Source organism: Chinchilla lanigera, unplaced genomic scaffold, assembly GCF_000276665.1.
Source record: "Chinchilla lanigera isolate Chin_1 unplaced genomic scaffold, ChiLan1.0 scaffold00058, whole genome shotgun sequence".
NCBI lineage: Eukaryota > Metazoa > Chordata > Mammalia > Rodentia > Chinchillidae > Chinchilla > Chinchilla lanigera.
This window is the reverse complement of record NW_004955459.1, coordinates 10,189,866-10,212,264: the sequence shown is the minus strand read 5'-3', so window position 1 is coordinate 10,212,264 and position 22,399 is coordinate 10,189,866. Positions and strand designations below refer to the sequence as shown.

General features: G+C 43.9%; 2 protein-coding genes across 10 annotated transcripts in view; one reads left to right on the top strand and one right to left on the bottom strand.

The window, feature by feature from the left end:
* Sctr (secretin receptor) overlaps positions 1-19,816 on the bottom strand; it is a 78,035-nt gene extending 58,219 nt beyond the window's left edge. For 2 of the 7 annotated variants that reach the window (XM_005397671.2, XM_005397668.2), the window contains exons 1-2: positions 19,681-19,816; positions 15,662-15,767 (exon numbers count right to left, since the gene is read on the bottom strand). Coding sequence is in view for 3 of the 7 variants with exons in the window: in XM_005397666.2 (XP_005397723.1) it covers positions 8,853-8,903 (51 nt within the window). In the remaining 4 variants the exon portion in view is untranslated. Of the gene's footprint in view, positions 1-8,852; positions 9,154-15,661; positions 15,768-19,525; positions 19,587-19,680 lie in introns of those variants that run through there. The other 5 variants (XM_005397666.2, XM_013521063.1, XM_005397669.1 and 2 more) reach the window with 4 other exon arrangements.
* Positions 19,817-19,853: 37 nt separating this feature from the next.
* Cfap221 (cilia and flagella associated protein 221) overlaps positions 19,854-22,399 on the top strand; it is a 121,585-nt gene continuing 119,039 nt past the window's right edge. For all 3 annotated transcript variants that reach the window (XM_005397660.1, XM_013521060.1, XM_005397661.2), the window contains exons 1-2: positions 19,854-20,055; positions 21,274-21,458. In XM_005397660.1, coding sequence (XP_005397717.1) covers positions 21,320-21,458 — 139 coding nt within the window. In that variant the 5' untranslated portion in view covers positions 19,854-20,055; positions 21,274-21,319. The remainder of the gene's footprint in view (positions 20,056-21,273; positions 21,459-22,399) is intronic.

Below are 22,399 nucleotides of genomic sequence, written 5' to 3'. Positions count from 1 at the left end.
TACATTTAAATATGCATTTAAATGCTTACTAACTTTAAAATTATTAAGTATGAGTCTGTGAAATACACATGAGAAAAATAAAAGAAGATGAAAATTGGTAAATAAAATAAGTGGGATTCATTTCTACAGATATTTTCAAAGTTAAATAGTTTAAAATTTTTTAAGTATGCTTTTCCTTTTATTTGTACTGATAAAATACAAAGTGCACTAGTTAACAGCTTAAAATGGAAAATAGCAGTCCTCTACCCTAATCTTCACCTGCTCCCTAGATGCCACTGTTTTCAGTTTATTTAATTTTTATCCCCATATTTTAATATTATGTTGTTACACTGCTACTTCTCAGTTTATTGAGACATCCATCACTTCCTATTGCATAAGATATGAAGAATTGGATATTTTAAAATATACCTGCATATTTCTCTCCCCCAGATTATATATTCTCTTCATTTAATTTTTAGTGAAATAAATGGCCTGTATTGATAATAACTTCTTTTGACTATGAAATATTGTTTTCTGCTGAGTCAAGTCACATAAAATGATTATGTGTGTCTTGTACATTTTGTTTTCCCGAGGTCAGAAATTGCTGTGTTGCTTCATTTGATTAGTTTCTATGTACCTATGGCTAATTTCTCTAAGTGTTCCCACAGGTCTGTTACACATATCAACAGTCCTATTTGTTTTTCCTCTGGGGAACTCTCTCCCAGGTCCCTCTTCCTGCCCACTTCTCCAGAAGTCAGTTACTACCTGTGGCTTGGGCGTCGCCTCCCCTCCTCTCCTGCATGGACTCCTGTCTTCTACATTCTTTGAGGTTTTCTCTCCTGTTCTACAGAAGCACAGAATTTTCTAGTAATTTCTCTGAAAACATACATGAGTAGTAAAATTTTTTTTTTCTCAGTGTTGGGGATCCAACCCAGGGCCTTGCACAAGTAACATGTGGTCTGCCACTGGACTATACATCCCAGCCCTGGGAAAACTTTGATTAATTTCAAACTAATAATTTGGGTAGAGAATTCTAGGTTGAAATAATTTTCCTCTCAAATTTTGAAGGCATTTCTGCTTCTCTCTTCCTATGCAGTTGATAACGAAGCCAACCTGATTCCAAATCTTTTGTATATGGAATTTTTTCCTTCAAAATTATTTAGGATGTTTTTGTTTTTAGTTATTTTGAAATATCTTGGGGAAATTGTTCTCTTTTTCTGATTGGGTATTCAGGGAAGACATTCTCTATTTCTGGAAATTTTTAAATTTTTTTTTTATTTTATTATTTACTTCATCTTTTTATCTCTCTGGAATGCATGTTAGTTGAATATTGGACAATTGTAACCATTTTTTCTTTGCTATTGTACCACTTCCTCTTTGTGATCCTTCTGGGAGAGTTCCTTGGCATTATCTGTGGAGTGTTTTTGATGAGTGTTCTGCTTTTATACATTTCATTTCCAAGAACCCCTTCTCATTGCCCTATGATTCCTTTACCATGACATCCTCTTCTTATTCTGTTGCACCAGAATCCTTTTTCAAAAAAACTCTTGTCTGAGTCCATGTCTGTTGCTATAACAAAATACTATAGAATTTGTAAAGAAAGAGATTTATTTGGCTCACCATTCTGGCAGCTGAGAAGTCCAAAATCCTGGTCCCAGTGTCTGGAGAGGGCTTTTGCACTGCATCCTAACATGGAGGACAGGAAACCACCACACACACAAAAGCAAGCATGTGAGATCAGTCTTCACCTTTAATGAAGACATTGACCTATATCACGGGGGCCCCACCGTCACAACTGCATCTAACCCTAAGTGACTCCTAAAGGTCCAATTTCCAAATGTCATCAAGATATGAACTTGACAATTAAGTTTCTAACACATGAACTTCATGGAGACACATTCAAATTATAGCAACTGTTATTTCTGGATATTAATTGTAGTGCCGGACTTTATATTTTCCCCCTCTCTGCGTGGTCTCTGATTCCTCCAAATGCCTTTTGTGTGTGTGGTTGTTTGTTTGTTTGCTTCTGCTTCCACATTGAAGCCCTTCCTCGATGTCACATTTAAGCTTGAGGCCATCCTCCAAATGATGTGGGCCAGAACACCATGGTGACTGGCGTCCTTCACTGTAACACGATCAGGCTAAGGGGGCCCACTGCCGGGACCCATGGTGTCCTCCTCCCTGCAGGGCCTTTCCAGGGTGCTGAGGGCCCACTGACAGTTGCTCCTCTGCCTGGTGTCAGTACTTAGGATGCCATTTTTCCCACACTGGTCCCACTTTTTCATTCATTTTCCATTTTGCAAAAATTTCTTGAAATCCTTGCTTTATTGCTGTTTCTTATCTCTTTCTCATTGGCTTTGTTGATGATACTCTTTTTATTCTTTCACTGATGCTTTAAGGGCATTTCCATAGGCAGAATAAACACATGTGCCTAATCTGCCACTGTAAATCGGATGCCTTAAGCACATATTTAAAAATTCCCACCCTAGTGGGGAGTGGTGGCACATGCCTGTAATCCCAGCACTCAGGAAGCAGAGGCAGGAGGATTTCTGTGAGTTTCAGGCCAGTCTGGGTTCCATAGTGAGTTCAAAGCCAGCCTGGGCTACATAGTGAGACCCTGTCTCAAAAAAAAAAATTTCCCTCATAAATTTAATATGAGATTCTCAGAAAAAAAATCAGTAGTATTTTCTTCATTATTCTATTATTTTTATTAGCCAGAGAAAAACATACATATTCTTTCCTGTTTTTTATTTTATTAGTTACTTCAGAGTTTGAGTCTAAGCCATCATCACACCTGTAGTTTTTATACTGCTAAAATCATGTCAAAGTTTGGTTTCCTAAATATCTGGACCAGAAACAATTTTGTGTAACTTTTTTCTTTTTTTGGAGCTTTAAATCAAATTTCTTTTTCCTTATTGATCACCAAATTCATAGGCCTTTGCTTCATCAACTGCAAACCATAGCCATTCTTCTAGCATTTGAATGGAACAACCTTGTGTAATACCATCGTAACTTCTCTGAGCCTTTCTTTGAGGAGCCCTTTGACCTCCTCAATGAAATGCTTTCTAGGAGCGTGGCAGAACTGAAAGTGACATCCATCCACTGATGTTCTGGTAAATTCCAGTTTTTAAACCTGCTATATTTTAGATTCAATTTTGGTCTTGCTAGGTTATAATTTATGATAATTTTTAAAAGAAAAAGTGTGAATTGTAAGATTTATGAGCCTGCACACCTCAAATTGTATTTTTATAAAGAAAATCATCCTTTGCTTCTTTTAGTGCTTAGTCAAGGTGTGGTCCCCTACAGTATACAGGTTCACAACTGTTGCCTGGTGATTCTGTGAGGAACCTCCATTGTCCTCTCTCTGGGACATTTTCCAGACCGTAGATCTACTTTGAGACGTTCGCAAATCTATGAACCAACACTCCTCTGTGGAAAGGGCCTTTTAGCTCTATGTTAGTTGATTTATATTATAGAACCCCATCTCACTAATTGGACCAAAAGAGAAAAAAAAAAACCCAGTTTGGAACAGTTTACCTTCTCCTTTTGGAAACCTGGTATTGCAATGGAAATAAGGTCAATCTCTCCCCTTTCTGAAGCGTAGTATCTTGGAAGCTATGGACAGCCCTACTGTGGCATTTAGAAAGCCATAGAACAACACTGTCTACAGAGAGGTGCCGGGAGAGAAAATAATGAAGCAGACATCAATATAGATGAGGAAAGATTTAAAAGAGTTCTGTTAGGATATCATGTAGTTAATTTTGGACACCTAAATCTGAAAAAAAAAAGGTGGGAGACGATATAGTAAAAATTATTAAATTTAGAAATGGTGAGACACAATACCATTTTGCTGTTCACCTTTTTTAAAGCAACTATTTGCTTGTCAAGTTAAAACCAGAAAAAGACAGTTTTAAGGGGAGAATGAGGTAATAGTATAATTTATATTATGTAAAGGAAGAAGAAGGATTTCACTATCATTTAACCAGTTCAAAATACAAAATGTCAGCAAACATTTATTAGGCACCTACTGTACGCCCAGCACTCTGCTCTTCATGGAAGACATGAAGAGCTCCTGCCCTTGAAGCTCATGGTCTCCAAGAGGCTGCAGAGAGGCCAGTGGCACACAACGGCCAATGACAGTACAGTGAGGGAGACACTGGATGTGGGGTCCTCAGGGGCTGGAACACCTTGCTAGGAAAGCCAATGGTTGACCCAAGGGCAGAGGGATGAAGTGATGGAGATAAACAAAGGCTTCCCAGCCAGGGAACCACTATGTAAGAAGGCATTGCTATGTGACTCAGTGGGCCTTCACAGGGAAAGTCTAGAGGCTCTCTAAGGAGGTTTAATTTAATTAAGGTTAAATGAGGTTATAAGGGTAGAGTCCTGATCTGAAAGGATTCACATCCTTATAAGAAGAGACACCAAAATGTGCTCACCCTGCCCTGCTTAGCACGCTCATTGGAAAGGCTGTGTGAGGACAAAGCAGCCTCTGGCAAGCCAGGGAGTGAATCTTCAGCAAAAACCAAATCTTGCTGGACCCTGCTCTAGACTTCAGCCTCCAGAACTGTGAGAAAATAAATCTCTGCTGTTTAAGCTTGTCTGCTTGTGGTATTTTGTTATGACAGGCCAGCTGACTGAGACGAATGGCACCAAAGGGAAGACAGCGTGCAACTTAGACACATCTATCAGGAAAGAACTTGGACAGAGGAGGTCCATCCAGGGAGGCTTGACTCTCAGAAAATGAGAGGCAAATCTCCTTGCTGGAACTGAGAAGGCAGGTGGAGAGGTCAGGGGTTGGAAAAGATAGGTGGGTGTCAGGGAGCACCTCTAAAAGCCACAGGTGGGGGAAGTGAGGTGACATCTAGGAAGACTGTGGAGAGGACTCTGGAAACCTCCAGAAACCTGGCAGCCTGTTGGGGTGGCCTGCAGGACAGGATAAACCAGGGATTCCCCTTCCCAATCACCACTTGGAATCATGCACCATGGGTCCTTGGGCTAGTGAGCCCAGGATATTCATATTTTCTCCAGTCCACACAGTGCTGAGCAGCTTTTTGTTTGTAATGTACAGGAGTAGAGAGGATCGGAGTGGTGTGGGTTTACTTCTAGCTGCAGAGTTTCCTAGAGCCTGAGTGAAGGTGAGTGATAAGAACCATCAGCCTCCAAACTGAAGGCCACTGTTGGGGGACATGGGGGTGGGTAGAGAGCTAACCCTGGATAGCAATCTGGGCCTTCAGGAGGGAGTGCCAGGAAGAAAGGCTGAGCCTTCCTTGGGCTTCATAGGAGATTTCAGGCCTCAGACCATGAGTGAGGATGATGAGCACAGGGCGGAGGGAGGAGAGCTCAGAGAACTCCAGAGGGTGACGCCACAGCCAAGAGAGGGACTCACTCCCCTAAACATCTGGGGGCAGGAGTCACGGGTGTGGAAAAGAGGGAAAGGAGGATGGAAAAGACCAAGGAACCTGTTCCTTGCAGAAGTTTTCTTGTATGGCTTAGATACACCTGTTTCCATCCTTTGACTCAGATTCCCTGTCACCAACTCCACTGCCCTGAGCTCAACATACGGTGAACTCTATTCTCAGGTTGGTTCCTGTGTCTCCCGTGGAACATGGGAATCAGACAGGGGCAATTTTTCCCTCTCTATTGACAGACAACACTTGGCAATGCCTGCAGACATTTTCTGTTGTCACAACTTTGGAAAAACATGCCTGGCTTCTAGTAGATAGAGACCAGGGATGCTGCTAGATGTTGTACAATGCGCAGGACAGGTCCCATTGCAGAGAATTGTCTGGCTCATTATTTATTATAGTCTGGATCTTAAATATCCCGCCCCAAAAGCCCATATCTTGAAGACTTAATCTGTGACTGCCTGTGACACTACTTCAAGGTGGTAGAACCTTCAGTAGGTAAGTGCCTAGTGTGAGAAAATGAAGGATACAACCTTGAAAGGGATATTGAGACTCCAGCCCCTTCTTCTCTCTCTCTCTCTCTCTCTTTCTCTCTCTCTCTCCCTTCCCTCCCTCCCTCCCCCCAGATGCTGTGAGCTGAGCAGGTTTCCTGCACCATAGGTTCCCACCATGATGTACTTGCTCTCACAGGCCCAAAAGCAACCAACCAGGACCTGACACCTGTGAAACCATGAGCCAAAATAAGCCTTTCCTCTTTCAAGTTATTTATCTGAGGTATTATGTCTTGGTGACTAACACAGTATCAAAGTTAATAAAACAGTTCCAACCACTCACTTAACTTATTCAGGTTATCGAGTTGGCAGTTTGCCCAGTGCCATAGATTTAAAAGTCCTACCTGGAGGGACTCTTTTTCCACTGCCTGACAAGTTTATCTAAAATGTAGCAAGCAATGATCGCTTTCAAGATGTGATTCTCCACGACTTGTTGCTACAGGAAGCTGCCACCGTTAGGACACTCTCCTCTGGATGCCATTATCCTTTCGTTTAACTCATCATTCACTCAGCATACACCCGTACATGCCCCTCCTCCAGGCTCCAGAGGTAAAGGATGAACAAAGATGAAGTTAGTGCTCAAATTCAATTCTTTTTTTTTTTTTTTTTTTGGCACCAGGAATCAAACTCAGGACCTTGCACTTGCCGGGCAGGCACTTATGCTGCTGAACTATATCCCCAGCCCAGAATTCAAAGTGTATATGTTACAGGGGTGAGAAAGGCAAATGTATTAGTAAATAATTACAATAGTAAACCAGGCAAAAGTTCCCACAAGTCACTCAGGGGCAGAGCACTAGAGGGAGGTGTGTTTAGTGCTTCTTGCAGGAGGCCTTTGAAAATTGTCCCTTTTGGCCACTGCCACTTGCAAAGGACCCTTTGACAGCAGCCTGGGATGGGCAGGGATAAGCAATTTAGACTCAGTGACCCCTCCCATTCAGAAGATGCCATGATCTCCCTCAAGGGAAGCCTCAAATGAATAAAGTTACTTTTAGTACCCTTGAATTTCAAAATCAAATGTCTGACCATACAGAGTCAAACTGCAGAAAAGCAGGGTTTTAAAGGTTAGGGAGGGCTGGGGATTTAGCTCAGCGGCAAAGCGTCTGCCTGGCAAGCGCAAGGTCGTGAGTTCGGTTCCCGGTACCGGAGAAAAGCCAAAAATAAATAAATAAATAAAAAATAAAGGTTAGGGAATATTCTAAACAAAGTAGGTCAATTCCACTCTAGTTTATTAAAGGACTTTTCTGCCAAGAAACATCAGGATAAACCCATAAAATATCTAGAAGACCATGGCCAATACTCAAGAAGCCCAGTAATTCAGACCATGGGTGCATAGAAATGACAAGTAAACAAGGGCTGCAATGGACACCCCGGGGGGTGGGGATACCAGGGTCTGAGTTCTGTCCCAGCTCTATGCTAACTTGCTCTTCTCTCTGTTGGTGTCAGTTTGCTTGTTTGTAAAATGAAGGTATCCAGAGTATAAGGAAGGACTTTTCCAGGGTATACTGAAGATTTGAACCAAGCAAAGCCTCTCATTTTCCCCGTTGCTTATTCCTGAGATGACCTAGCGGAGGGTGGAAACCTCCCTGAAATTTAAAACAAAACAAAACATAAGAGCAGGCTGAACCCCACTCAGTCTTACAGCCAAGTTATAACAACCTCGGGTTCTGCAAATACTCAGGAAGGCTGGGAGGCTCCAAGGGAAGGAGCTATTGCCTGGCCCACCTCCAGGCACTGAATAACACACCTCCAAACTGCATTTGGGTCTGAACTGTCCCCAGTGTCCACGATGGCATTTCCCCGACCTGGGTGAGTGCTGTTACTCTAGAACCTTCCAGAACCAGCACTTCCACTAAATAGAACAGGCTCCTAGGTTACATGGGAACTGGGAATGAACCCCAAATCACACTCTTCCAAATTACAGATGCCGGAACGCCTTGGAGCTGTAGAAAGAGTGCATTTCACAAGTGCCAATACTCTCTGCTCTTTGCAGGAGCAAAAGTTTTCCACAATCAAACAGGAGCAGACTAGCAGAAGCCAAGACTGATGGGCAGCCCAGGCTGACGGACTTGCCCGGGAAGCAGAATGAAGACAAGTTGCTCATGTTAGTAGTTCTGGAATCTGCGCCCCCAGCACAGCCCCGTTTCCCCAATAGCTTTATCCTGACGGTCTGGGTGCAGCCTCTCTCATAAATCCCACAGGGAGAGCCCCAGAACTCCCAGGAGTTTCTATGGGAAGGAAAAACAAACCACCCACCCTCCTGCCTTCTCTCTTCTCTTCCAGCCGCCTCTGTGGACCCGGTTTGTGCGGAACAGCTAGCTGCTCCCAGAAGCAGGCAGATAGGGGCATTATCAAGCCAAATCCTCTGGGAATGGGGGTAAATGCTTTAAACTGTACCGTCACCGACCAAGCTCCACCAGAGCATTCTCAGATTTTCCCATATGCAGCCCAGCGCGTGTGAAAATGTCAAGGATTTGAGACTGACGATGCCTTTTTCTGACTTGAAGCAAGATAAACACACACACACACTCCCTGGCTTTCCTGTCTGTAAAGCGAGGATAATAGTCTCAAACAGCACTTAGGAGATTTCAAGGAACATCTGGAAGCAAAAGGCCCGCACATTAGGCACATTAGGCACTGTCAGGGGCAATTCCAGAATTTCCATCTAGGCAAAATTTAAAGGCTTCACCGGGAAAAGAGTGTAGTGCGAAGTAGATTCATTTTAGACTCTGCTGCTCCCTGCGCACACCCGGTTTTATCTTTGGGGAAGAGGCCCTCTGGAAAAGAGCTGACAGAGGTAGTTGTTGGGGGAGGGAACGGCTCCCTCTCCTCAACGTAAGATTTACCGGTCCCCTGCACTCCCATCGCTCCCGGGACTGGAGAGAGGCGTCCCCCTGCCCTGAAGGGGCGTAGTACTCACGGTGTGCGCAGCGCAGGCAAGAACCAGCAGCGGAGCTAGGCTGGGGCGCATGGTGCCCACCGCGCTCCCCGCGGGCGCCCCGACGGCCGCCGGCCTGTGCACTTGGCCAGCTCCAGAGCTCAGCGCCCCGAGCACGGTCCCAGACCCTGGGAGGGCCCGGTGCCTCCCGGAGGCATGAGGGAGCCGCCCGACCCGACCTGTGGCTGTCCCGGGACTGCTCCTCCTGGGACCGGGAGCCCGCGTGCGCTAAGCAGCCGGACCCATTGATAAGGACGCAGCGCTGGCCGCGCGCCTCCACCCAGCGGGGTCTGGCGGGGGAGGAGGGGAGGCGGAGGGAGGGCGCGGGGCCTGGAGCCTCAACGGCAAGCTCAGCCCGGCTCGGGACGCGGTAGCCCTCGCTCCAATTCCCGCCCAGGAAAGGAGGGTCTCCCCAGAGTGTATTGACCTAAGCCACAGGATCGTTGGGTGTCAACAGGCAACTGAGTCCAGTGTGCTCGACCCTAACAACACACTAACATCCAGCGACCGGTTCACAGAAGCAGGGGCTTGGTAAACACTTATTGCCTGTATTTCCGCGGGGCAGCTATCTCGAACTTTATTTCAGATTTTCATTTTTTCCTTCATTCTTAGAGGCATACTCCCTCATTCCAGGAAGTCTCACTCCCATTGCCCCCAAGGAAGCTTTTGATGATCAGGTGAGAACAGGGAAAACCTCTGGTTCACACAGGCATTTGGGTGCTGAACTGACCCTGAGCTGCTTGGATGGAGGTGTTCTGTGACCTGGTGTCCCGGGAGGCTGTTAGGCATTGGGCAGAAATTCCAGGTGACCAGCTCCACCTGAACGAGTCTCAGTACTGGCTGTCCCGCAGGATGTCTTCTGGCCCCTCAGGTCAGAGACCCCAAGTGGCTCTTGCAGGTCCAGTTTTTCTTTCTCTGCCCTGGTACTCACCCCCTTCCCTCTGGTGTCTCCTTTCTGGCCCCCTTTCTTCCAGACACTTTGCAGCCACTCACTGAGTTCCCCCAAAGCCCTAAGTTATATGATGTTTTTTGGACAGAAGAGAACATTGAGGGAAGAGGAGGTTCCATTGCATGGCCAGGTGCCTGCAACTCAGAAACTCTGTGGAAGGAAAGCCTGGGTCCTCTGCCGGCATCTGGGGAGGCTGCTCAGCAGCTGTTAAAGCAACAGTGCACCTGGCCCCTAGCGTCCCTCTCCCCTCAAGGAACCTGTAGTCCTGAAGGTGAGGGAGGCAAATTCCAGCATAAATAAGGGAAAAGGGGGTGCTTTCAGCAATGTGTTCAGCCCACATCAACCTAAAGCATACTCATAACCACTGCTTCCTATCTAGAAGCATTTTCTATGCAGTTAATCATCTGGGGGCCTCATAAAATGTATGCAGGTATGTGTGGAAATTAGGACAGTAACAGGGAGCTGATGCTGGTGGAAGGGGAATCCTAAGCCACTTCCTCGCTTTCTTCTTGCAGAGCAACGATTACTTAACCCTCCTGACCTTTCTGTTTCTTCTTTACCACAAACACACACATGTACATTCAGGCTTGTGCCAGATGAGGCTGATGCATTTGAGATAATAAGGAACCACCGTGAGTTCTGATCACTCCTTCACAACCCCGCCTTTCTATAAAGAGCCCATAACTAGATGAACCTGGGCCAAGCTGTCATTTTTGGTAGTTGAAACTCCTGCATCCCACCTCATTATTCTAATGCCCTCTGTGACAGGATGGTGGTCTATTTAATTTTGGAGCTTAGTGTTAGGAAACCTGCTTGCCCACCAACATAAACGGCATTCTCCAAGACCAGCTTTATTACTAATAAAAGTAATATTTTGCACTAGGGGTTAGATGGGCAACAGAGCACTTGTCTAGCATTATGAGGCCCTGGGTGTGGTCCTCAAATGGAAAAGAGGAGAAGGGAAGAGAGGAGAGGAGGGGAGGGGAGGGTGATTCAGGTTCCCATCTCTCTTAATCTTATTTCTAAATCAGTTCAAGATTTAGGCTGGAAAAAAATGTAATTTTCTAGGTCCCTTGGGCTCCAAAACAGTGTGCATCAGAAAGTGCAAAAGATAAAAACTTGCAGTTTTTATTATATAGACTGGTTTTGTTTGGATATTTTCTGTAACAACTCTAGGTATTAATTTTTCAATTGAAGGACATAAAAAAACATGAAAATGAAATCTGTGCTCTATACTAGAGCCGTATAATATCTGATGAAAAAGCAAAACAACATTTGTTCTGGACAATTCAATAACTGTCTAGCCTGTGGCAAGCCATTCTTCCTTAAGTGGCAAACTGCAAACCTAACAGAGTTGAGAAAAGAGATTGAAATGCTCTGTGAAAGGCGAGTTACAAGCCATAGATGCAATCAGTGGCTTTGTAAAACCTACCCAAGCAAACAGTTTCATAATGGAAGTTGGGAAGGGAAGGGGAGCATAAACGGAAGGGGGAGGGGAGGGAGAAAGGGAAGGAGCAGGGAAACAATGTATGGAGCCTGTTAGAAGACTTTAGGGGTGTGTTATCATTTCTGGTTGTCCAAGACTACGTGAAGCATAGGAACTTGAGCTTTGAGGAAGAGGAGCACTTGTTCTATTAACACAGATAACAAGGACAGAAGTTGGAATTTGAACCCAAGACTGAGCCTGTGCCCTAGAGTTCCCTTAGGGCTTTTGAAGCAAGTTTGCAGGAATCTTTTTTCTCTGACTGGTGATAGGAACCATAGTAGGGGGCCTGGCAGAAGATAGAACCATTGTTCAAATGATTTGATCGAAAAAGTTCAATGAAAAGATTATGGCTGGGCACAGTGGAGCATGCCTGTTACCTCACGTCCTCAAGCAGGAGGATCACAAGTTCAATGCCAGTTTGGGCAACTTTATGGAACCCTATTCCACAATAAAAAAGGCTGGGGATATAGCTCAATGGTGGAGCACTTTCCTACCATGCATGAGGATCTGGTTCAATCCCTTGGACCACAAAAAGAAAGTAAAGATAATAAAAGGAAAGATTATGTGCAGAGGGGAGGAGGGAAGCAGCAAGGAGCAGGGAGGCACCGAAGATCAACCACAGTAAGCCTAAAGAGTGACAGAGATGCTCTCCCTGACCAAACTTTAGTTAGGCTCCCGGGCCTTCTTCTCATCTGAACATCATTCTTGGCCCTGTCCTGTCTTTATTCTCCCTGCTCTGGTCTTGGCAAGACTCCTGCTTAGTTAATTCAGTGAGAACTCCCACCCTACCCTTGATCATCGTATCTTATGATAATTTCTCCTTCCCTCCTCATCTTTGATACAGGTCCTGGCCTGGCCTCAGCAATAATCTTGTTAGTAGGTTAGCAACAGTCCCCCAGCCTTGATATCTCCCTTAGTAACTTTCCATCCATTGACCTCCAAGAACTTCTTGGTTATAAATCCCCACTTGTCCTCATTGTGTTGGAGCTGAGCCCCATCTCTCTCCTCTGTTGATCAAATCTCAACAGCAGTAGTTTGTTTTTTTTGTACTGGGAATCGAACTCAGGACCTCATGCTTGCAGGCAGGTGCTGCACCACTGAGCTAAATCCCCAGTGACTGCAGTAATTTTGAATGAAGTCCTCCTTACCATTTTAGCAAATGTCAAAATAATTTTTCTTTAACAAGGGGCAAGGAGCCAAAGCAGTGTTCCCAGAGCTATCTTGGGAGAGAGCACCCATAGGAACTTAACCATTAAAATGGTGGTCTCGAAAGGGGATGAGGTGACAGAATAAATATGCTGTCTCTTCTCCTGGGCTTTGCAACAAATTGACAATTTCTTGTGTGTGTTTTGCTCTGTTTTGTTTTTCAGTGCTGAGGTTTGAACCTAGGGTCTTACTAGGCAAGTGCTCTGCCACTTAGCTATACTCCCCACCCGATTTTTTTGCCTTGACATTCATAGAAGCCCGTGTTCAAGGACAGGTGACATGCATTCTGCATTGATCAGCTTTCTTACAAAATAACCAACATATAAAGAGAAATAGTTTCTTTCTGGCTGACAGTTTTGGAGGTTCCAATCATGATCAGTTGGGCCTGAGGCAAGGTAGCACATCATGGTGGGAGTACATGGTAGAAAAACTTCACTTACATCATGAGCCAGGGAGCAAAGAGAAAGAGTCTGAGACCTATAACCCCGTTCAAGGGCACGACCCCATTTCCTAGAGATGCCACCACCCTCTGATAGCATCACCTGGGTCCCAAGCCTTTAATACATAGGGCTTTGAAGGGCATTGAAGATCCAACTCTAGCAGGCTATAGTTCTTGATGAGGGTTGGAGAAAACTCTGGGTGAGTGTATGTGGCTATAAATACTGTGATGATCACTGTGGGGAGATGTCATACTCCACCCCTGTAAAGTGCATTATAACTCCATGAGAGAAAGAGAGAGGCCACACCTTCGACCTTGATGACTTTCCGTGTCTAATTATATTCCCTTTCCTCCAATCCCACTACAGATGAAAGTAGTACATATAATCTGAGGTCATGACCTTTCCAAACACTGGGAAGTCACTCTGTTCTTATAATGGTTACCCCGAAGATGGGAGAGTCTGTATTTGTGCTAGGGTAAATTTCTCCATCAGCTCCACCTAGATGCTGTTATCCCCTCAGTGAGGCAGATGTTAAAGGTACATATAACACAAAAAAATAAAAATTAAAAACTTCCTTGGTGAAGAAGGAAAGAGATCATCTCCTTTGCTTTTCTTTCAGTATTTCTGTCAGGAAGACTTTGTCTTTTCTTAAAAGTGCAACGAACGCTCTTGCCAGTTTTGTATGCAAGGAATGTCTTTCTTCGGGATCTCGGAATCATCTCACTGAGATGTGAGGTCAGGGAGGAAGGTGCCCTGACTTCCTTCCACTGTGGGAGTTTGGCCCCGGTCCTTAGTTCCTGGTTTCAACTTTCTTCTCACGCAAAAGACCTAAGAAGTTTTCTTTTTCCTTTGCATAAAGACAGTTAACGTGTGTGTGTACCCTCCTAGCCACATGAAAGGGTAAGATTTGTACTTATTTTTGCAGTACCTTTTGTAGCTGGCAAATGATGTGCATACAGTCTGGCTTGAGGCTTGTCTCATTACAAAGTGGCCTCATTCTTCATTTTGTGGAGAGAATTCACCAGGTTGAGTGGAGGTCTTTTATTAGTACTAGTATTATTTTTTCCAATAATAACAAATGCTTATTGGATAACTAGTGTTCATCCTGTGAGTATTTACTGAGCAGCTATTCTGTCCCAGGTGCTGTGCTAGGATGACAGAGGCCTGGGGAAATTGTCTTTGGCAACCTTGGCCCATATACAAGGCCAATGTGTTATGAGTGCTCCTTCTCCCAGGAGTCACAAAATGATGATTACTGCTCAAGACTTAAGAGATCTGTGTTTTTTGATCATCCTTTCTAATAAAGCAACCATAATGTAGTCTGCAATTTGAGTTTTTCACCTTAAACCCAAGGCCTATTTTCTTCTTGCATGAAGTAGGAAAATGATTAGTCCAAGAATTTCCAACCACATGTATCTATTATGTTTTCAGACAGCAACAACTGAATAATAAGACAATATATGTTAAACCTCTTATATCTGCTAATAAAAAAGCAGAGCAACATTACATCACACAATGGGCAGTCCTATTGGCTGGCTGACATAAGCAACTGCAGAATGTGTGGTAGGTGTCACTGCAAATTGTGACAAATTCTATGAGTGCAGGTAGTAAGGGACAAGACCAAGCTAGGTGTATTAATGCATCAGCTTGAGTTTTATCTGTCATCCTGCTTGTAGGAGAACTGCATTTAAATATCAACAATTTAAAAGGATCAAGTGTGTTGACAAGTGGTTGAGTTTGCCTGTCCAACCTCCATCCTTCTTCTGGTGTAAGAACCTTCCTCTTCCCACTCTCAGATCATGTGGCTTGGGCACAAAAGCAGCCCCAAGACTGAGTCCATGACCAGACCTGGACAAGGACAGTCACCACCTCCTAACAACTAACCACAATGGCTCAACCCAGGCCAGTAAGAGTGACCCCATCAGAACCTGCATGTCTACTAGTGCTGGTTACAGCACTAGCAAGATGGTGGTCTTTTCCACAACAACCTGGATGAGAATGAAGCCATCTTGCACTGGAAGAAACCAAAGGATGGAGAGAAGCAAAGCTCTCACACCAGCACCTGGCACAGTGTAACTGAAGCCTTGAAGTAGTCCCACTGCATCTCTCTTCTCTCTTCTCCCTTCTCTCTTCTCCCTCTTCCCTCTTCCTTCTCCCACTGAAATCAGCTGTCATCACTTGTAACTGAAAGAGCCCGGACTCACACCTGAGGAAGGCCTCCCTGAGGGAGTGATATTTGAGCCGAAAGGGCAAGTTTAGGGCTACAGGAGTGAGGACAGCACTTGGGGGGGCGGGGATTGGCTGCCCCTTGATGTCTGAGTCTAAGCTCATCTCCAAACAACCACACAAATGCAAAGAACTCCCAAGTCCTTTGGGTATGGAATAAACCAAACAAACAGACTGTCCTCCCTGACTGTCAGCTTTACCGGGAGTTGAGCTAATGTATTATTGATGAGCCATAAATAATGGGGCAAGAGTGATTTCCAATTCAGTCCTGAAGTACACAGTAGAACACTGACATTTTAATGAGGTTTTTTATCGTCCAGGTTCATTGTTTACACTCTGGAAATGAGGGCTGGCTTTCTCAGGAAAGCAAGTTTTTCTTTACTTTTTAAATATTCCACCTCTATTTGTCAGTATCCTTTTGAATATTTATATGAAACATTACAGTTAAAGCAAGTCAAATGAAAGAGACCAAATAAAACCATACCTGAAAGACAGTGTTGCTAGTACTTCCAAGGCTGTGTCTTCACTGGATGGAGCAAAGAAAGGTCAAGCTCACCCCAAGCTTCCAGAGGACCTGCTGGCTCCCCACACTGGACCAAAGAAAAAAATGTTGGCATTCTGGAAGGCTGAAGAAGGAGGACCACAACCTTGAGCCCAGCCTGAGAACTTAGTAACTTAGCAAGACCCTGTCTATAAAAAGCCAAAAAACTTAAGAGGGCTGTGGATGTACCTCTGTGTAAAGTCCTAGCTTCAATCCCTAGTAACATACACAGACACAGAGGGGTACAGAGAAAAAATGTTGGCAGCACAAAACTGGGTTCAAATCCTGACTTAATTATAAATTAACTATGTGACACTGGGCAAGTTACCTGAGTCATCTAAGCCTCAATTTCTTCACCTGTGTAATGGGGAAAATAATGTTCATCATTTCTTTCTTTCTTTCTTTCTTTTTAAATTTTATTTGGAGGCAGGATCTTGATATATTTCTTAAAATAGTCTTCAATCAGCCAGATATTCCTCCTTCAGCCTCCCAAATATCTGAGATTATAGGTGTGCACCTCCTTATCCTGCTTGAGGTTGAAAATAATTTCAGTACATTTAAATTGTTTGTCCAGAGCCTTGTTCCTGCTCCCAGATGACAGCATTACATCACCACCAATGATTTTGCCTCTAAGCTTTCAAGTCTTCCAACTGAAGCCCCAGGCATCAGTGAGAAGAAACAAACCTTCATTGCTGGTCTCCTCTGAATTCCTATCCCTTCTCTGGGTTAGAATAAGAATAAATGAATGCAGTTGTTTCAAGTCAATAAGTGTGGAAGTAACTTGTTAAAGAACAATAAATAATAAATGCAACATAATTTTTAAATTCTGCAAGGCAAAAACCCTAACAGTATAATCAAGTAACGAGTTGGGGGAAAAATGCTACAGTTATCACAGAACAAAAGATGGTTGTCTTTAATATGTAAAGAACACCAACAATTCAATAAGAGAAAGGCCAGGAATCAAATGGACACACCAGTAAGACATACGTATTTACAGAAGAAAGAAATGTTTCCTAAACATGAAAACATCCTCAATACTACTATTGTGACACAATTTTTTACCCATCAGATCAGCAAAAATATAAAAATTTTATGCTTGTTGCTGATGCTATAAGAAAACAGATGGTCTTATACATGACACAGGTAGGAGTAGAAATAAATGCAATATCCATGGAGAGTAGTAATTTGACAATCATTAAGAATATTATAAATTCACAGGCTGTCTTGGTTACTTTTCTCTCCTTGCTGAGACAAAATACCCCATGCACAAAATTAAGGAAGGAGAGGTTTATTTAGCTCACAGTTTGTGGAGGTTTCAGTCCATAATCAGCGGGTTCCAAGGCAGGGTGGTATGGCTCAGGGGCAACAGTTCAAGGTGGAAGAAGACAGTAAAAGCAACAAGAGCAAAAGGGGAAGTGGGGAAGCAAGCCTTTTTTCCTCCCTTATGTTATAAGTAGGATACCACCTCACCCCCTGGGCAGGTGTAGCACTCACACAATTTCCATGCCCTCCTCTTGCACAGGATGAGGATGTTTACAAAGTAAGGAGGCTGGCTCTCTGCGGAGTGGCTTAATTAAACTTTTAAACTTCTTAAATTGACACAGTATATCAACCATTACACAGATCCTTTGACCACAGCACTTACACTTTGGTGACTTTTCCTACAGATGCACTCACATGTATATGAGAGGACACATGCACAATCTTGCAGAAATTATGTGCTCACTTGTATAAATAACAGCACTGTTTATAGCAGCAGAGGATCAGAAACCACCTAAATATCCAATAATTGAGACTGAAAAGATAAATTATTAAATACTATACAATCATAAAAGAATAACAAGGTACTTTATACACAGATGTGGAATGATCACACAGCCAGATTTTTAAGAGAAAAAGAAGAGTAAGCTATTTAGGCTCTAAACAAAGGATAAAGTTCTTACAAATACACTCATGCCTTCCATGACCCTAACAGACAACTATGAAGCATGATTTAACCCTAGGAAAGGAAATTTGATAGCTAAAAGACAGAGATGGAGAAGACTTAACTTCATGAAGTGTATAAATATATTGCCTGATTTCCAACAATATATATGATTTGAAATTATTTATGTATTTATTTATTTATCTAGAATCAAACCTGGGGCCTTGTGGATGCTAGGCAAGTGCTCTACCACTGAGCTACACCCAGCCCCTATGATTTAGATTTGGAAATCACTTGGTGTAATGAATTAAGACCTCAACTCTACAACTATTTTTGAGGTTCCATCATGCGCCATCAGTATGCAAGGTGAGGAGTGCACTCCTTGGTGTGGAAAGAAAGCCTTCCCCAGAATTCTCCCAAAAGCTTTCCCTTCATATCACTGTGGCCAAAACTGAACCATATACCCAGCCCTGATCAATCCTAGTAAAGAGCAGGAGGGGGTTAGAAATTGTATGACTGGCCTAGATTAATTAGGATCTACTGCTAGGGCTGGGGAGCTGGGCAGAAACCTGAGCAAAGTTGGGGTTCTGTACGAAAGAAAGCAGAAATAGGTAACCAACACAGTATGCACATTATGATATGGAATTCAGTTGACTGCCTATATAGAAATGTACATATTATGTACATACAATAGGAAGTGATTTTTCCTAAGAAAAAATTAAGTACAAATTTTAAAATGTTACCCCAAACCCATGAAAAGTTGGACAGAAACAAATATCTCATGATTTGAGCTGGGATGGAAAGATCTGAGACTATTGGAAACATGGTACTTATTCTTTTGAAATCTGTAATCTCGTTGGAGCAACAAAACTGAAAGGACCAAACCTATAAGACAAGCAAATGAAATTTTTCACTCCCTTGGCCAACAGTTACTGAGTAAGCACTATGAGCAAAGAACTGTGTTAAAAGTTATGCAAGACCCAAAGATTAGGTACACAGCCCCTCTACTAAGAATTCTGTGATGTAAAATTCATATACAAATAATTGTCACAGGTAGGTGCAGCATATAAGGAGATAAGCATTATAAAGAGATAAGGATGGTGGAACAAATGTTTTGAAAGCCCAGAGGAGGAACAGTCCGTCTGGCCTAGAAGAATCTTACCTAGCCTTGAAAGATCAAGATGTTTTTAATAGGTAATAATATTGAAGGGGAGGGAGGGATTGGAGAATAAAAAAAATGGAAAAAAAAATGAACATTCTCAGTTGGGAGAGAGAAACATCCAGCCTAACAAGTAACAATATAGAAAGCAGGTGAAAGCCATAAATAACATCAAGCAAGTATCAAGAAGGGAGACAAAAACAGCACCTAACAATAGGGAAACCTGAGCCGCCTGTGTAAGGAAAAATGTCCATGGATGAGCAGAGAGGAATGCACAAGACAGGTAATCAGAGGAGCGGGCTGGGTGCCATGTTTGTAAGCCCTGAATATCAGTATCAAGGACAGGAACACGTTGCAACAACAACAAAAAGAGATAGAGGGCCATTTATTGATTAAAAGAGAAAAGACATGTCGATCTATTCCAATGTGATTTTCCTGTATTTCAGTGCTGATTCAAACTGAAACACAGGAAGGGAGTTATGACATTTATGAGACAAGTGAGTACAATATATTTGGATATAAGAAATCATTGTAATTTTAAGGTTTTTTTTTTTTTAAAGAATATCTTTTGGAGGCACATTCTGATATATTTATAGGTGAAATGGTATCTCGGGTGGTTTTCAAAATAATACAGAGTGAGGGAAAGTCGGGATGAAACGAGACTGGCCATGATGTGATCAAGGCTGCCTCTAGGCGCGGAGCCTACTTGTACCCCTCTGCCTACCTGAAACAAACTGTACCAGAGCTTTGTTCAGCCTGCAAGTCTTTGGGAAAGGCCCCGCCCCATCTGGCCTCCGCTACCCCATACCGGGTCCCCCAAGTTGTCTATTAATGGTGTCCCAGCGCTCTCTCGGTTCCCTCCCAAAAATATCCATTAACCTGCATATTATAAGCTGCGTTCTCCATTCTTCCCCAGGCTCCATAGACTGCTTTGGGCCCCGGACGTTATCCAGGGCCTTTGGCCCTCGACCTGCGGTCGCCCGGCTTCCCCCACGTCCTTGGGGCGTTTGGTTGCGTCCAGCCGCCCACCCAAGAAGCGCGTCCTCGTCGTCATGGCGACGCTGGGCGCAAGTGCGGGTATGGACAGAATCCTGCCCGGGAACTTTCTCCAGTGTGAGCGGCCTCCGGGGTGGCCCAGAGGCAGCCCTGCTCCACTACCGAGCTGCTGAGGCAGTCGAAGCCCGGGCAAGTTCAGCCAAAAGTCAGCCTCGGCCGGGATCCGAGCAGAGATTGGGCCTAAAAGACTTAAAAAAGGTCTGGGGTGGTGTGTATGTCTCTCTGGAAGTGTGTAGCCAGGCTGACCCGGGCTTCCGGGTAGAGGAGAAGGCTAGGAGGCAAGGGAGGGGGTCGGGGTGGTAATCAAGACAAATTCAGTGGCGGCAGGCAAGCTGTTTGAACACTGTTTAGCTCTTCACCTGCCTGAGGGATTTTGAGGGACCAGAGGATGTAAGAGAGGCTGTGGGTAAACTTAACAACAGGCTTGGGATGCTAATGAGGGGTGCTAATGCGAAGGGATAGAGGGGAACTGACAGCAGAAACTGCTTTCTGAGAGTGATGTACCCATGCGTTTAGCTTGATGCTGTAGATTCTTGGGACTCTAAAACTATGGGCCTTCTTCAGGAAAAAACAAAGATTCACACGTAGATTTACATTCAATTTCCGGGGCTTCACTGAGGCAGCCTCCTGGGCCCAAAAAAGGCCCCAACTTAAGGGTCTTAGTTATGGAAGATATAAGGAAAGGTGGGATCTGCAAAGTGCAGTTACAAGGCAATCAATCATTAGTGTCAAGTGAGAAATAGACACAGTAATGGTTAAAGAATGCAAAAGGATTTTGGGACAGTGTGGATTTCACGAGAAAAGAGGAATTTCAAATGAGTGTGTTGAGGAAAGGCAAGTCTCACAGAAGGGTGCAACGACCTAGACTGAGAGCCACAGAGATCCCGAGAAGGTGCCCAGCTGTCTACAGCTGGCTGACCACTGACTTCACTAACTGATCATCCCAATAGCAGCTAGCACCAGGAAAGTGACTTACACATGCCAGTGCCCTGGGAACAGTTAATCCAAGCGTTGGAGGGATCCATAGTCACACACCTCTACTCAGTTCTCACATACTGATTCAGAGACATCTCAGAAAGAGGCGTCCTCTTTAACTGCTTACTTCAACATTTTCCAAATTTATTCCACTGTGAGAACCTTCGTGTGACCACAAAGCATCTCATGAGAACATTGTGGGGAAAGCTCTTGAGGACCATGGAAGGGTTTAGAGCAGTGGCACCATTCTGGGTTATGATGTGTGATGTAAGAAGATTAATGGGACACTCGAGTGTGGAAATGCGGTAGCCAACAGAGACAAAGAGGTGTGGAGGGCCTGAACCACAGTACAACATGCAGTGACAAGAGGTGCATTTGTCAGACAGAATTGAGGGGGGAAAGCACATAGGGATGATTACACTGCTGCTCTCTTCTCCCCAGGAAATGACCTTTGGCTCTAGAAGTTAGACTCATTTTTCTTGATAAAATGGCAACAGTGAAAACCCCCAGGCGAGAATTAAAGAATGTGGAAGAACACATCAACAAAAAAATGCCCCTCCTTTTGAAGAGCCTAGTGGAGGAGCCCAAGAAAAGAGCCGAAGTGCCTAATCACCTCCTCGAATCAAGTAGGTGGTTAGGGAACAGATGTGCTTCACAGCTCACATCTTTGGGGATCCAAAGTCCGGAAAGCCTAATGGAATTTTGGTGCCGATTGATCTATATGGGTTTATAGGTTCATAATAGGTTTTTTACTATTAAGAACAATAGTTCTGTTTACATCTAGCCTCTTGAGTGGTAGATTTTTCTGGTGTAAATTACTCACCAAGTTCTCTATCTTTCCTATCTACCTCCGCTGCCTGTTTCTCACCCTCACTGGTCACAGAACTATTAACAGTACTTCCTCCCTGGCCATACTCTCCTGTCCATTGCTTTCTAGAACCCTGCCTGACTCATCTCTCTCCTGCTTGAATATTCCCCTGCAGTTCACCTTGCACATAGAATAAAGTTGTATGATCTGAACTTGGCCATCCAGTGCCATTCCCAACTCATCCCCAGCTCCAGCACAACTTACCCTGCTGCTTCAGACCACCAGAATTTGACACCTTGCTGCCTTTTCCTACACTATTGTTGAGCCTCAGAACCCTGGAATATCCTATACAAGGAGTAATAAAAAAATACAATGAGTGTAAAGATACAATGAGTGTATTTAAATTGAAAACTGTATTACAGTAAAAGACATTGCCATTGATCACCCTCAAAATACTCCTCCTTACTTCAAACACACTTGTCCCATCATTCTTTCTTGAGTAGTTCTGTAAATCCCCTTTCTTGTCTTTATGAGGTGTAATAAAAAATCCAGTGAAAGCAGCTGCCAAGTGCCATCCAACAGAAAGGCAGGCTCACAAAAACGTTACAGTGTGTTCCCATCCACCGTATTCACCAGATCTGGCACTGTGCGACTCTGGCTCTTCCCCAAAGCCAAAATGACCACAAAAGGTAAACATTCGAATTAATTCAGGATACTGAGGCAGCCATGTACCTAAAGACATTCAAGAAAGAGGACTTT